The sequence below is a fragment of the Oncorhynchus kisutch genome, linkage group LG17 (genome assembly GCF_002021735.2).
Source record: "Oncorhynchus kisutch isolate 150728-3 linkage group LG17, Okis_V2, whole genome shotgun sequence".
NCBI lineage: Eukaryota > Metazoa > Chordata > Actinopteri > Salmoniformes > Salmonidae > Oncorhynchus > Oncorhynchus kisutch.
The window spans coordinates 55,321,999-55,337,784 of NC_034190.2; the positions used below are offsets into that span (position 1 = coordinate 55,321,999).

Below are 15,786 nucleotides of genomic sequence, written 5' to 3' on the forward strand. Positions count from 1 at the left end.
ATGTAATAGAAAGAGTAGGTGTTCTGATTGTTTGTATACTCAGCGTATATTTTCAAGTGAAACATTTACTACAAAAATCAGGTTTCTGCCCCTTTATCCCTAAGCACTGGTTTTGTATTGAGAACCTGTTGTCCAGTTGCCTGAACTTAACATACAAACACATGTGAACTACTAAAACACATGAAAGGCAGGCCATTCTCTTAGCCCCTCACAGTATCACACAGAGGGTCTGCTGCATCTACCCACTCCGCTGACAGTCATGTAATTACAGAGGCAAGATCAGGCCACTCTCATAATTACACAGTCACACTGGACACGGCCAGCCTGCTGTGAAACACACAAACGCATGCATATGCAACCACACTCCTACACACTCCTACACACACACACGGCCTGTCACTTAATTCTGTGTGATTGACAGGCCAGTGGGTGCAGCCAGGAGAGGGAGGGAGGGTGGGTGGGCAGTGAAAACAGACACCAGGGTCCCCCACCCAGGTCCCGACTCATGGAAGGGGTAAAAGTTCAGGATGGGGGTAGAGATAATGATACAGGCACCATAGAGCAAATCCCCCTCTCCACCACACCTTTTCAGATTGAGTGATTGACAACTATGACATGGTTTACATAGTAGGGGATGATCTCTTTGAGTAAATACATTTGAATTACAGCAACCCTTTTCATTTGAACAAAACCTGCCATATTTGCCCATTGTTGAAGTGCTCAGAAAGGTGCTCAAAGTTGAACGATTTTGCATACCATGAGACATCCATGTCTTCATCACTGTAAACATTAGATTTATATAATTTCAAAGCTTACTTTTATTTATTTTATTTTTATAAAAAATTAAAATAAATTACCTTTTAAGGTCACTGGTTTTAATACCTGAGCCAAGAAGGTGAAAAATCTGTTTGATGTGCCCTTAAGCAAGGCACTTAACCCTAATTTGCTCCAGGTGCGCTGTACTAATATGGCTGACCCAATATAAACAATACATTTCACTGCACCAATCTGGCGTATGTGACATTACACACTTGTACTGTACATGCATGAAATACTGTAAAACAATTAAAAGCTGGGTCTCAAATAGCCGCCTGTCTCTTTTAATAGCCGGCCACCCCACACATTTCAGCAAATAAACGCTTGTTTCAAATAAACCCAGGTCTAAATGAATTGTTTACAAGGTTACCTTGAATTACCATGAATTGTTTTTAAGGTTTAATGTTTGTAAGAAACTGCTTACCTTTGGCTGCAAACAGCAGAATACTTCTAGCTAGCTGGAAAGCATAAAAACAGTCAACAACTTTGGGAGTACAGACCCCAAGAAATCAGTAGATTTCTGGTGAAAATGCACAGTCAAAGAGATTAATAATTATTCTGTCAAGGAAGTTCTCTCAAAATAGAGGCATACTAAGAGAAAAGAAACGTGACATAGTGTGTAAATGATAACACACTGCAGGAAATGAAGAAATTGATAAAAACGCTGGAAGTGAATGCTGGAATTAAACAATTAACTATGCAAATGAGCAAAAGCTGTGTGCATTAAGGAGATAGATGCCTGGCTCAAATAGCAGCCTGTCTCTAATAAGTGCCTGTTATCTCCAGTGATTTAAGCAAATACACACCTGGGCTATTAATTTAAGTTTTACAGTAGGGCAAATATAAGTACCCACCCAATTATTATTATTATTATTATTATTATTATTTTCGGTTAAAAAGGAGTCCATTCGATATGATGCTTTTGTAGTGTACAACTATATTTATAGTTACCACCTAGCCATATAGGAACTCATATCCCCAGGCAATCAGAGATCAATAATATCTGGCCTTAGCCCTAGATACGGTTGCTTCTAGGTCTACTCTTGAAAGTGACACCACCACTAAAGCTAGACACAGAATAGCTTATCAGTGAGTTTTCTTTCACAAAGAGGGTATTTTAATAACGACACATAGAAGAGGTGACCTGCCCTTGAGCATGACACTTTGACCTGTCATCTCCCCATAATGCCTGTAAGCTCTTCACACAGATGCTGTCAACTCATAGTTCAAAACAGTTTCAGCCAAAATAAAATTTCATTTCAATTCAGGAATTAAACTGGAATTTCAGTTTACTTCCTAAATTTAAATGAAATTGAGCGCAACACTGGTCACAACTAGTCTGGACTTTCAACCTTCACATATACTGTACTAAAACTAGACTTGACTAAGCTAGAGTAGATTGGACTAGATTTGAGATAGAGGAGTTTAAAAGGGAAAACCAATCTACATTGCCTATCTGAGACATTTGTGATGAGTATTCCTGTTCTGGTTTGAACACAAAAATATGTGAGATGCTATTGGGGCAATGTTAGCATGAATGCCTCATAATTAAACACAACTGCTAATATGTAGCCACACCTTGGATAGAAGTTAGGCTCTCGGAAGCAATGAATACCGTTGAAACTGTTTGTTTGTTTTGCTTAGGTGGCAAGAATGGTGTCAGTGACCACACCCTGTGGCTAAGCCAGCAGGAATTACCAGATGTGTTGTCACTGCACAGCTGAGTATGTCACTCAAACTACTAGCAACGCTATTGGGACACTCCAATAACCATTATAACTGCCCCCCTAAACAGTATCAGCCTCAGCTGGAAGCAGTGAGGATTCAAGTACAGTAGCTAATGAATACTATGCTCTGACGGTTAGCAGATAGGGTCTATGTGGATGGTACTGAGCTGATTTTGGCCCGCATGGTTTGGAATTGATCAGAGGATTTTAAGCAGATCTGACTAGGTCAGTCCTGAAACAGAGGCGCTCATCCACTGAGGACTACAGTACCCATGAACCATCAACATTTAAAATGTACATGACCTATAGACAATGCTGTCACAACACTGAAATACACAGAGAGTAAAATACGCATTCACTCTCAGAGAAATGTGAGCTCAATAACCCTAGATGCAGCACTGTTTAATTTTTTACATTTATTTTAAACAATGCTGCCTTCATGATTCAGGCACAAACACAAATGTACCGTTGTTCTGAGAAATTCAGACATATTGCTGTACAAATAACCAAGGACAACACTGAGTCACCTAGTCACTAACCCATGACAAAAGGTCTTTAGAAAACAAAAAAACAACACTGCCTGAAAGAAATGCCTTCACTAAACAACCCACAATGAATTCTGCTGGTGAATTGCAATTAGACAAAACTCATTCATTCAATCACTTTTTTTGTTGCTCCTTTGCACTCCATTATTTGTATTTCTACTTTGCACATTCTTACACTGCAAATCAACCATTCCAGTGTTTTACTTGCTATATTGTATTTACTTCGCCACCATGGCCTTTTTTTGCCTTTACCTCCCTTATCTCACCTCATTTGCTCACATTGTATATAGACTTGTTTATACTGTATTATTTACTGTATGTTTGTTTTACTCCATGTGTAACTCTGTGTCGAACTGTTTTGCTTTATCTTGGCCAGGTCGCAATTGTAAATGAGAACTTGTTCTCAACTTGCTACCTGGTTAAATAAAGGTGAAATAAATAAATAATGTAAAATGTGAAGATATTCTACCGAGTTGGTATAGGTACACCTTGTTGTCAGTCAGCCTGACAACTACAGTTTGTTTTAGTGTATGACTTTGGCTCTAGGGTGGCATAGTTCACTCCCATGTTCAAACAACAACAAGCCGTGAGGTCATAGTTGGGTAAAGTAACTGAACGGTTCGACAATGAGTGGCAGCCGGCAGGTGACTGAACATCCCACATGACACTTTTACCCACATGTGAACTCGCTGTTTTCTGAGTTTTAATAATACACAAACACAAAAGCACAAACAGTGCTTACAAAAACAGTCCCACAGGTCTCCGCTGCAGCTCCGCTACCAGGCCTCACCAAAAGCTTCAGTCACAAGCTCCCTTCCAGTGTCAGTGTCACTTGAAGCTTTTAGTCGGCACACAACTGCTAAAGGCTACTAGTCAGGGAGAGCGATGACAAGCAGCCACGCTCTTCCACTACTCCACTCCTTCTCCACTCACCAGGTTTCCCCTCCTCCCTGTCCGACTTCATCCCCTCCTCACAGAAGACTTTCCCCAAGGATTCCACTGTCAGGTCTGGGCTGGGAATCTCACAATAGACAACAGGGGAATCTGAACAACACTCCTCAGGCAAAAACCACTCTTCTTCCACTGCACTGTGTCCAGGAAATCAGGAAATACTTCGAGATTGTCCCTCCCTCTCTCTTTCTCTTGCTCTCTCTCTTTCTGTACCTGTTCTAAGAGACTCCCACAGGTTTAGAATTACATATTCCATTCCTCCCCTCCCCCTCTGTTCCAATGCTTCACTGGGGGGTGGCGCTAACTAGAGCTGTCACTATTTTCCCACACTACTCCAACACACACACACACACACACACACACACACACACACACACACACACACACACACACACACAGGTTAGGGGAGGAGTTATGGCAAGGTGCGGTCTTGTAGTAGGCAGGTGAGAGCTTCAATGTGTGTGTCCTCTCACACAGGTTGGCCAGGCAATGTAGCTCAATTAAAACAGAGCGGGTCTAGAAGTTGCTCTCAAGAACCCAAGGCATTAATAAGGCATTCTGCCTTATCCCAAGGGTTCTCATCTATAAGCACTGCTTACCGGTGGGACCATGTGAACTACAATCCCAATGCTCTGTTTTAACATTTAGAAACTATGTGGTTTTTGAAACATATGGAACGTATCTTATTTCTTTGTTTATTTTAAATAAATAAAAATAGGGGATAGATCAGCTTTAATATTGCAGGTAGATTGTAGCTTCCATCAGTATATACTAACATATAGTACCAGTCCAAAGTTTGGACACACCTACTCATTCCAGGGTTTTTCTTTATTTTTTACTATTTGTAGAATAATAGTGACAACATCAAAATGATGAAATAACACACATGGAATCATGAAGTAACCAAAAAAAGTGTTAAACAAATCAAGATCTTATCTATTTTTGCTAACTTTCTATTAAAATGTATTGGAGTTAGGTAATTTCTTTCTTTTGGGATATGTATACCGAGTATGCCCACATCCCTATCAGAACATTTTATTGGTAAACTACACAGTAATGTAAAAGTTATATATTTTTTGTGATCCAACACATAATACACTTACACTTATACACTTATCATAATTTGGTTTTAATCCAGAGAGGTTAGAAGAAGTATCTAGATCCTCTATGAGGCTGTACAATGGCACCTTTGTTTTTTAGCCCTGGATTTCTAACCCCTTGATATTATTGTTGGATCTGATTTTAACAGTTAACATTTCGATGGCCGTAATAAATAGATATGCCAATAGTGGACAACCTTGTTCCACTCCTCTAGACAGTTTTAAACTTTCTGAGAAGTAGCCATTATTTACTATTTTAGACCTAGGGTTACTATACATGACTTTAACCCATTTCATGAGATATATTCCTCTTTCAAAATATAGTTTGGTGAATCATGGCTGACTGTCATTTTTTAACAAGTTTCATAAATATATCAACTCCAGTCATACTTTATCAAAGGCCTTTTCAAAGTCAGCTATGAATGCCAAGTCTGGTTTCCCAGATTTTTCATAGTGTTCTACCAGTACTTATACGTAGTCTTATATTATCTCCAATGTATATCCATGTCAAAAACCTGTCTAATTAGGTTGAATAACATCCGACAATATCTTTTGAATTCTATGCGCTAAGCATTTTGCCAGACTTTTTTCATCACAACATTGAAGTGTAAGAGGCCTCTAATTTATTAAATGGACTGGATCTTTATATTTACCACTGTGAGTAATAATGAAATAATAATAATAATGTAATCAGGCCTTCTTGTTGAGTGTCTGACAATCTACCATGTATATTAGAGTGGTTAAAACATGCTAATAACGGTCCTCTGAGTATATAAAAAAGGTTTGGTATACCTCCACTGTTATGCCATCCAGTCCTGGAGTTTCCCCGACGTAACGCCTTTAATTACACCAAAAAGTTCCTCCTCTGTAATTTGGCCTTAACATGAATCTTTCTATAAAGCTGTTAATGTTACATTTTTAATAGAAAAAAATCCATCGATTAACTTCGGTTACTGGAGATGGAGGAGACTTTTTCAAAATATCGTTTGGTGAATCATGGCTGACTCTGTCATTTTTAACAAGTTTCAGTAAATTATTTTTGGCAGCATTTCTATGTTGAAGATTGAAAAATAATTTGGTGCATTTTTCTCCATTTTCCATCCAGTTTGCTTAATTTCTATAATATATCACATTCGATCTTTCTTGAATAATTTCCTCCATTTATTTTTGTTTCTCCTCTAACTTATTCTGAGCCTCTATGGTACAGTTTTATTGCTATCTATCTGTACTGTTAGTCCTTCCATTTCCTTTGTTAATATATACTCTTTTAACCTAAATTGCTTTTGTTTTAGAGATGAGTTGCATGGACTCTAAAGGCACATTTAAAAGTGTCCCGTACCTATGTTATGTCGGAAAAAGTCAGTTGTAAATTTTTCTGTATTAGTTAAAAACAATTTATCATCCAACAGGCTTTAAATACATCTGCAATATCCTCGCCCACGTGGAAAATCTGTAAGAGTAATACATATGTGAATTATGTGATGGTCAGACCGCATTCTGTCCCCTCTCAACACTTTTTAAACTTTTGGTGCCAGAGAGAATGAGATAGGAAAGTAATCAAGACGACTAGCTTGATTTAGCCCCGCCACGTACACTACCGTTTCAAAAGTTTGGAGTCACTTAGGATTTTTTTAGTTTTTGAAAGACAAGCACATTTTTTGTCCATTTAAAATAACATATGATGTTGTAAGTCACTCACAACATCATATTGTAGCTGGAAACTGCAGATTTTATAATGGAATTTCTACATAGGCGTACAGAGACCCATTATCAGCAACCGTCATTCCTGTGTTCCAATGGCACGTTGTGGTAGCTAATCCAAGTTTATAATTTTAAAAGGCTAATTGATCATTAGAAGACCCTTTTGCAATTATGTTCGCACAGCTGAAAATTGTTGTTCTGACTAAAGAAGCAATAAAAGTGCCCTTCTTTAGACTAGCTGAGAATCTGGAGCATCGGCATTTGTGGGTTCGATTACAGGCTCAAAATGGCCAGAAACAAAGCACTTTCTTCCGAAACTTGTCAGTCTATTCTTGTTCTGAGAAATGAAGGATATTCCATGCGAGAAATTGCCAAGAAACTGAAGATCTCATACAACGCCATGTACTACTCCCTTCACAGAACAGCGCAAACTGTCTCTAACCAGAATAAAAAGAGGAATGGAGGCCCCGGTGCACAACTGAGCAAGAGGACAAGTACATTAGAGGTACTTTGTCACCGACAATGAAGAGACCGTCTATAGGGAGGAGGTCAGAGACCTGGCCAGGTGGTGCCAGAATAACAACCTATCCCTCAACGTAACCAAGACAAAGGAGATGATTGTGGACTACAGGAAAAGGAGGACCGAGTACGCCCCCATTCTCATCGACGGGGCTGTAGTGGAGCAGGTTGAGAGCTTCAAGTTCCTTGGGGCCCTCATCACCAACAAACTAGAATGGTCCAAACACACCAAGACAGTCGTGAAGAGGGCACGACAAAGCCTATTCACCCTCAGGAAACTAAAAAGATTTGGCATGGGTCCTGATATCCTCAAAAGGATCTACAGCTGCAACATCGAGTGCATCCTGACGGGTTGCATCACTGCCTGGTACGGCAATTGCTCAGCCTTCTACCGCAAGGCACTAAAGAGGGTAGTGCGTACGGCCCAGTACATCACGGGGGCTAAGCTGCCTGCCGTCCAGGACCTCTACAGGCGGTGTCAGAGGCCATAAAAATGGTCAAAGATCCCAGCCACCCCAGTCATAGACTACCGCATGGCAAGCAGTACCAGTGTGCCAAGTCTAGGACAAAAAGGCTTCTCAAGTTTTTACCCCCAAGCCATAAAATTCCTGAACAGGCAATCAAATGGCTACCCGGACTATTTGCACTGTGTGCCCCCACACCAACCCCTCTTTTACGCTGCTGCTACTCTCTTTTCATCATATATGCATAGTCACTTTAACCATATCTACATGTACATACAGTACTACCTCAATCAGCCTGACTAACTGGTGCCTGTATGTAGCCTTGCTACTTTTATAGCCTCACTACTGTTTTTCGCTGTCTTTTTACTGTTGTTTTAATTTATTTACTTACCTATTGTTCACCTCATACCTTTTTGCACTATTGGTTAGAGCCTGTAAGTAAGCATTTCACTGTAAGGTCTCCCCACCTGTTGTATTCGGCGCACGTGACAAATGAACTTTGATTTGATTCGAGTGTAGAGTTTGAGAAACAGATACCTCAACTGGCAGCTTCATTAAATAGTACACACAAAACACTAGTCTCAATGTCAACAGTGAAGAGGTGACTCTGGGATGCTGGCCTTCTAAGTGACCCCAAACTTTTGAAAGGTAATGTAAATCTCACTAGGTCAGGAAGGGAACTTATCTTTCATATCAGCAAGAAATAATCTTTCAAATAAAAAATACACACTTCTGTAGAAGGTTTTTACAGATCCATAAGGCTGTTTGCCTCTAGCCGACAAAATACCTCTCCGCTACACTTCTTGACCAGTTACTCTAACGGCGTTCGAGCAAGTGTTTCGAGGCATGCTAGATAGCTAATTAGCACAGGTGGTCGTCTATGTCTTCCGTCAGACATGGCAGATCTGCGTCTAGCTCCGAGGAAACTTTGCAGTATTTTGTTTGTGTTTTTATTTCTTACATTATTAGTCCAGAAAGTTTTTTGTGTTATTACAAACAGCTGGAAATAACTTTTGGATATCAGAGCGACGGTAACTCACCAGTTTTAAACCAGGAATACGACTTTCCCGAATTGGATCCTTTGTTCGTACCCCCCAGGGCAATTGAACTTATCCTAGAGGCTTCTCCAAGGCACCGCCGGCGGAGAAGAGGTAATCGGAGTGGACTTAGTCCGACTCAGGAGGCTTGTACACCATCCACCACTTCCGAGTATATTACCTGCTAGTGTTCAGTCTCTGGAAAATAAAGTAGACGACCTCAGGGCGAGGATCTCCTTTCAGAGAGACATCAGGGACTGTAACATACTCTGTTTCACGGTATCATGGCTCTCTCAGAGTATTGTACCCATCCATACAGCCAACCAGGTTCTCAGTGCATCGCGCAGACAAGAATAAAGAAATCTCCGGGAAGAAGAAAGGCGGGAGTGTATGTTTCACGATTAACTACTCATGATGTGATTGTGATAAACTACAGAAGCTCAAGGCCTTTTGTTCACCCAACCTAGAATTCCTCACAATAAATGCAGTATTACGTCCCAAGAGAATTCTCGTCGGTTATAGTCACAGCCGTGTATATTTCCCTCAAGCCGATACCACGACGGCCCTCAAGGAACTACACTAGACTTTGTGCAAACTAGAAACCACATATCCTGAGGCCGCATTTATTGTAGCTGGGGATTTAACAAAGCAAATTTTGAGGAAAATGCTTCTGAAGTTCGATCAACACATTGACTGTAGTAATCGTGCTGCTAAATCACTCAACCACTGCTACTCCAATTTCCGAGATGCCTACAAGGCCCTCCCCCGCCCCCCCTTCGGCAAATCAAATCATGACTCCATTTTGCTCATTCCTTCTTATAGGCAGAAACTCAAAACAGGAGTGCTCATGCTAAGGTCTATTCACCGCTGGTCTGACCAATCGGGATCCATGCTTCAAGATTGTTTTGATCACGCGGACTGGGATATGTTCCAGCTAGCCTCTGAGAATAACATTGACGTATACACTGACACGATGACTGACTTAATCAAGTGTATAGCGGATGTTGTCCCCACAGTAACTATTAAAACCTACCCAAATCGGAATCGGTGGATAGATGACAGCATTCGCGCAAAACAGAAAGCGATTTCCCTTAAACCACTAGAGTGTTGGTTTAGCAGTATGCTTAGGGTCATTGTCCTGCCGGAAGGTGAACCTCCGTCCCAGTCTCACATCTCTGGAAGACTGAAACAGGTTTCCCTCAAGATTTTCCCTGTATTTCACTGTGGGGATGATATTCTCGGGGTGTTTGAGACGTGTTGGATTTGCGCCAGAAACAGCATTTTCCTTGATGGCCAAAAAGCTACATTTTGGTCTTATTTGACCAGAGTCCCTACGTCCATATGTTTGGTGTGTCTCCCACATCCAACCCTTATCCACAACTTTGTCCCTGACCTGTTTGGAGAGATCCTTGGTCTTCAATGGTGCCGCTTGCTTGGTGGTTCCCCTTGTTTGCAGTGTTGCAGACTCTGGGGCCTTTCAGAACAGGTGTATATATACTGAGATCATGTGACAGATCATGTGACACTTAGATTACACACAGGTGGACTTTAACTAATTATGTCACTTCTGAAGGTAATTGGTTGCACCATATCTTATTTAGGGGCTTCATAGCACGCATCACTTTTTTTAGTATTTTTTAAAATATATATTCTTTTTTTCTCCCCAATTTCGTGGTATCCAATTGTTGTAGTAGCTGCTATCTTGTGTCATCGCTACAACTCCCGTACGGGCTCGGGATAGACGAAGGTTGAAATTCATGCGTCCTCCGATACACAACCCACAACCCAACCAGCCGTACTGCTTCTTAACACAGCGCGCATCCAACCTGGAAGCCAGCCGCACCAATGTGTCGGAGGGTACACCATGCACCTGGCAACCTTGGTTAGCGCGCACTGACCCTGCGCCTGGCCCGCCACAGGAGTCGCTGGTGCGCGATGAGACAAGGACATCCCTACCGACCAAGCCCTCCCTAACCCGGACGACGCTAGGCCAATTGTGCGTTGCCCCACGGACCACCCGGTCGCGGCCGGTTGCGACAGAGCCTGGGCGCGAACCCAGGGACTCTGGTGGTACAGCTGGCGCTGCAGTAGAGCGCCCTTAACCACTGCGCCACCCGGGAGGCTTTAATATATATTCTGAAACAAGTAATTTTTTTAATTTCACTTCACCAATTTGGACTATTTTGTGTATGTCCATAACACGAAATCCAAATAAAAAATTCATTTAAATGAAACAGGTTGTAATGCAACAAAATAGGATGAATACTTTTGCAAGGCACTGTACAGGGAGTACCGGTACAGAGTCAATGTGCGGGGGCACCGGTTAGTCGAGGTAATTGAGGTAACATGTACATGTAGGTAGAGTTATTAAAGTGACTATGCATAGATAATAACAGAGAGTAGCAGCAGCTTAAAAGGGGGGGCAATGCAAATAGTCTTGGTAGCCATTTAATTAGATGTTCAGGAGTCTTATGGCTTGTGGATAGAAGCTGTTTAGAAGCCTCTTGGACCTAGACCTGGCGCTCCAGTACCGCTTGCCATGCGGTAGCAGAGAGAACAGTCAACGACTAGGGTGGCTGGAGTCTTTGACAATTTTTATGGCCTTCCTCTGACACCGCCTGGTATAGAGGTTCTGGATGCAGGAAGCTCGGCTCCAGTGATGTACTGGGCCGTACGCACTACCCTCTGTAGTGCCTTGCGGTCAGAGATCGAGCAGTTGCCATACCAGGCAGTGATGCAACCCATCAGGATGTTCTCGATGGTGCAGCTGTAGAACCTTTTAAGGATCTGTGGACCCATGCTAAATCTTTTCAGGCTCCTGAAGGGGAAGAGGCTTTGTCGTGCCCTCTTCACGACTGTCTTGGTGTGCTTGGACCCTGTTTGTTGGTGATGTGGACAACAAGGAACTTGAAGCTCTCAACCTGCTCCACTACAGCCCCGTCGATGAGAATGGGGGCGTACTCAGTCCTCCTTTTCCTGTAGCCCACAATCATCTCCTTAGTCTTGATCGCATTGAGGGAGAGGTTGTTGCCCTTGCACCACAAGGCCAGGTCTCTGACCTTTCCCTACAGGCTGTCCCATTGTTGTCTGTGATCAGGCACTGTTGTGTCATCAGCAAACTTAATGATGGTGTTGGAGTCGTGCCTGGCCATGCAGTCATGAGTGAACAGGGAGTACAGGAGTGGACCGCGCACGTACCCGAGGGGCCCCCGTGTTGAGGATCAGCGTGGGGTATGTGTTGTTACATACCCTTACCACCTGGGGGCGGCACGTCAGGAAGTCCAGGATCCAGTTGCAGTGGGAGGTGTTTAGTCCCAGGATCCTTGGCTTAGTGATGAGCTATGAGGGCACTATGGTGTTGAACGCTGAGCTGTAGTCAATGAATACATTCTCACATAGGTGTTCCTTTTGTCCAGATGTGAAAGGGCAGTGTGGAGTGCAATAAAGATTGCATCATCTGTGGATCTGTTGGGGCGGTATGCAAATTGGAGTAGGTCTAGGGTTTCTGGGACAATGGTGTTGATGTGGGTGAGTGCTCAAGCTAAACACATGCGTTCCTTATGTTTCCAAAAACGTACCAAAAGTACGCATGTTAATGTTCAGAGCGAGTGTCGATACCTTCATGTATAGATGCAAAAGGTAGTTAAAGTCTATGAAGTCTACCAGATGCCAGTGTGCCAGCTGCTACTGCTCGTGCCACTGAATTAGTTTAAAATATCGATGGGAGACTGTTACAGAGGAGTGTAAATGCTTTTTTAGGCTGGATCATATTCTTGTACTGTATTGTTGTATGTTTTAATTCTGTAATGTATTGATTGTTGCTGCCTTCTTGGCCAGATCTCCCTTGAAAAAGAGACTCTGGGTCTCAATGGGCTTTTCATGGTTAAATAAAAGGTTAAATAAACAAATAATACAGCTCTAATACACACACACACACACACACACACACAATGGCCAATATTGGACGCAAGTGTGCTCAGCTAGGCGACTTTGGATCAATATGAAGCAGTGAGCCTTAAGAGATGTACACTCACAAATCTACAGTAGATTAGTGGTTCAACAACAGAAATTATAGGACATCACTAAAGGATTTACACAGGATAGCTTATTCAAACAGTAATGAAATACTATACAGACTAGCTGAACATGTGTAGTCCACCATTCACACACTGTACAGTCCCACCAATTGACATCCATTGTTTTTTTTTCATACCGCCAAAATGTGTGTCAGCAACACTGCATCCAGCCTCCACAGAACGTGGGCCATTTGAGATCCTTTCGATGCAGGCATCTCAGCACCGCTATAAAGGAGGCCCAAACCAAATAAACTGTTGTAGTGTGTTGTTGTCTGTGCATAATGGACAAAGTGAGGAAATTGAATACTGCCGGCTGAAAGGGGGGGAGGGGGGTTTGTTCAGCCTTGCTATCCCCCACACCTCGCCCCGCCAAGCACAACTGATATGCTACTGATTAAAGTGGAATTCATTGGAACAAATACCTGCTTTCTGGGGGACTGGGGGAGTTGGGAGGGGATGCTCTGTGCTGATTTTACTCTGTGATAATGCCCTAGGGGGCTGAGGAGATATGGAGGAGGAATGCTAAGGCCCAGGATGTCAGACCAGCAGAGACTACCTGGATAAGAAACACACATTTCAGTTGTCCATTGCAAAACGTTTTAAGTTGCGTGCCCTGAACACAAACCGGTTGTATTATGGCTACGGGGTCTGGGCCTCAACACTGAGAATGTATTTCTAAGTAGGTCATCCTGGAAAGTGGACAGGACATACAGTGCATTCGGAAAGTATTCAGACACCTTAACTTTTTCCACATTTTGTTACGTTACAGCCATTTTCTAAAATGGATTAAATTGTTATTTTTCCTCATCAATCTACACATAATACCCCATAATGACAAAGCAAAAACATGTTTTGAATATTTTTCAAAAAAAAAAAATTTGTACTGAAATATTACATTTACATTAGTATTCAGACCCTTTACTCAGTACTTTGTGGAAGCACCTTTGGCAGTGATTACAGCCTCAAGTCTTCTTGGACATGACAAGCTTGGCACACCTGTATTTGGGGAGTTTCTCCCATTCTTCTCTGCAGATCTTCTCAAGCTGTGTCAGGTTGGATGGGGAGCTCCAGAGATGTTCGATCAAGTTCATGTTCAGGCTCTGGCTGGACCACTCAAGGACATTCAGAGACTTGTCCCAAAGCCACTACTTGCATTGTCTTGGCTGTGTGCTTGGGGTTGTTGTCCTGTTGGAAGGTGAACCTTTGCCCCAGTCTGAGGTCCTCAGCGCTTTGGAGGAGGTTTTCATCAAGGACCTCTCTGTACTTTGCTCCGTTCATCTTTCCCTCAATCCTGACTAGTCTCCCAGTCCCTGCCGCTGAAAAACATCCCCACAGCACAATGCTGCCAGCGGTGTCTGCTTTCCTCCAGATGTGATGCTTGGCATTTAAGCCAAGGAGTTCAATCTTGGATTCATTAGACCAGAGAATCTTGTTTACCACAGGTGGACTCCAATCAAGTTGTAGAAACATCTCAAGGATGATCAATGGAAACAGGATGCACGTGAGCTTAATTTCGAGTCCCATAGCAAAGGGTCTCAATATTTATGTAAATAAGGTATATATATATTACATTATTTTCTTTTCGCTTTGTCATAAATTTGGTATTGTGTGTAAATATTTCATACATTTTACAATAAGGCTATGTTGTTACAAAATTTAGAAAAAGGGAATACTTTCTGAATGCACTGTATCAACATGAAGATATAGCTTTAGGTTTTGTGATTTATACAGTGCCTTGCGAAAGTATTCGGCCCCCTTGAACTTTGCGACCTTTTGCCACATTTCAGGCTTCAAACATAAAGATATAAAACTGTATTTTTTTGTGAAGAATCAACAACAAGTGGGACACAATCATGAAGTGGAACGACATTTATTGGATATTTCAAAGTTTTTTAACAAATCAAAAACTGAAAAATTGGGCGTGCAAAATTATTCAGCCCCTTTACTTTCAGTGCAGCAAACTCTCTCCAGAAGTTCAGTGAGGATCTCTGAATGATCCAATGTTGACCTAAATGACTAATGATGATAAATACAATCCACCTGGGTGTAATCAAGTCCTGAGACTGATAGAGTGAAGGCTTTGCATAGGCACTTTGTATCGTTTTCTGTGGGACTAAAATAATGTTATTAACCAGTTCCCATGCTTTTAAAATAATGGCTCTGTTCCGGCACAGTATATATCACTTTCGTTCCCAGGTCTGATTCGGGTTCCTCGAAAAATGTCAGATTTTCGGTTCTGTTCGGTTCTGTTCCCTGAACCGGTTCCAACCACTACTTTTAATAATTTTAAGCATATTTTAACACGGGCCTAACAGCTAACAAACACTTTATACTTTTGTTTACAGTTTTAACATAGGCCAGACCCTGTTGTTACCTCAAGAAAACACTTTGGACACAACCACTTTTTCCTTATGGTTTATTCCTTCACAAACTCCATGAAATCATGAGCTTTTCCTAAATATTTGGTCAAATGATACATTTTGTGTATGGTTTCCTAAAAAAACAACAGTGGTTCAACTTACCCCACTCTCCCATACCTATTCATCATGTTATGTTGCTAAAACTTTATTCCCAGCAATTTAATGCGTATTTACCAACGTTTCGGCACACCTGTGTCTTCCTCAGGGTAATGTCATGAATACTTGAACCAGGTTATGTAGGCACACAGTGCAATTAGTGTAACCAATGACAGTAGTGAGGGGTGTGTCATAATGATTAAGTTAATTAAAATGAATTTGTGAAACTGTTAAAAATAGTATATGGCATATTATATATATTATGCTATTGTTATCATATAGAAACATAATGGAATATTGTACATGCTTCTTCAAATTGTCCACATACAGGTTT

General features: G+C 41.7%; 1 protein-coding gene across 9 annotated transcripts in view; it reads right to left on the bottom strand.

Moving 5' to 3' along the window:
* Nucleotides 1–15,786, bottom strand: part of LOC109907939 (kazrin) — a 209,951-nt gene that overhangs the window by 67,102 nt on the left and 127,063 nt on the right. The window contains exon 1 of one of the 9 annotated variants that reach the window (XM_031794111.1): nucleotides 15,459–15,483. The exons of 3 other annotated variants lie outside the window; for them this stretch is intronic. In XM_031794111.1, the coding sequence (XP_031649971.1) occupies nucleotides 15,459–15,471 (13 nt within the window). In that variant the 5' untranslated portion in view covers nucleotides 15,472–15,483. Of the gene's footprint in view, nucleotides 1–1,240; nucleotides 1,532–4,021; nucleotides 4,260–15,458; nucleotides 15,565–15,786 lie in introns of those variants that run through there. 5 more of the 9 variants (XM_020506245.2, XM_031794112.1, XM_031794115.1 and 2 more) reach the window with 5 other exon arrangements.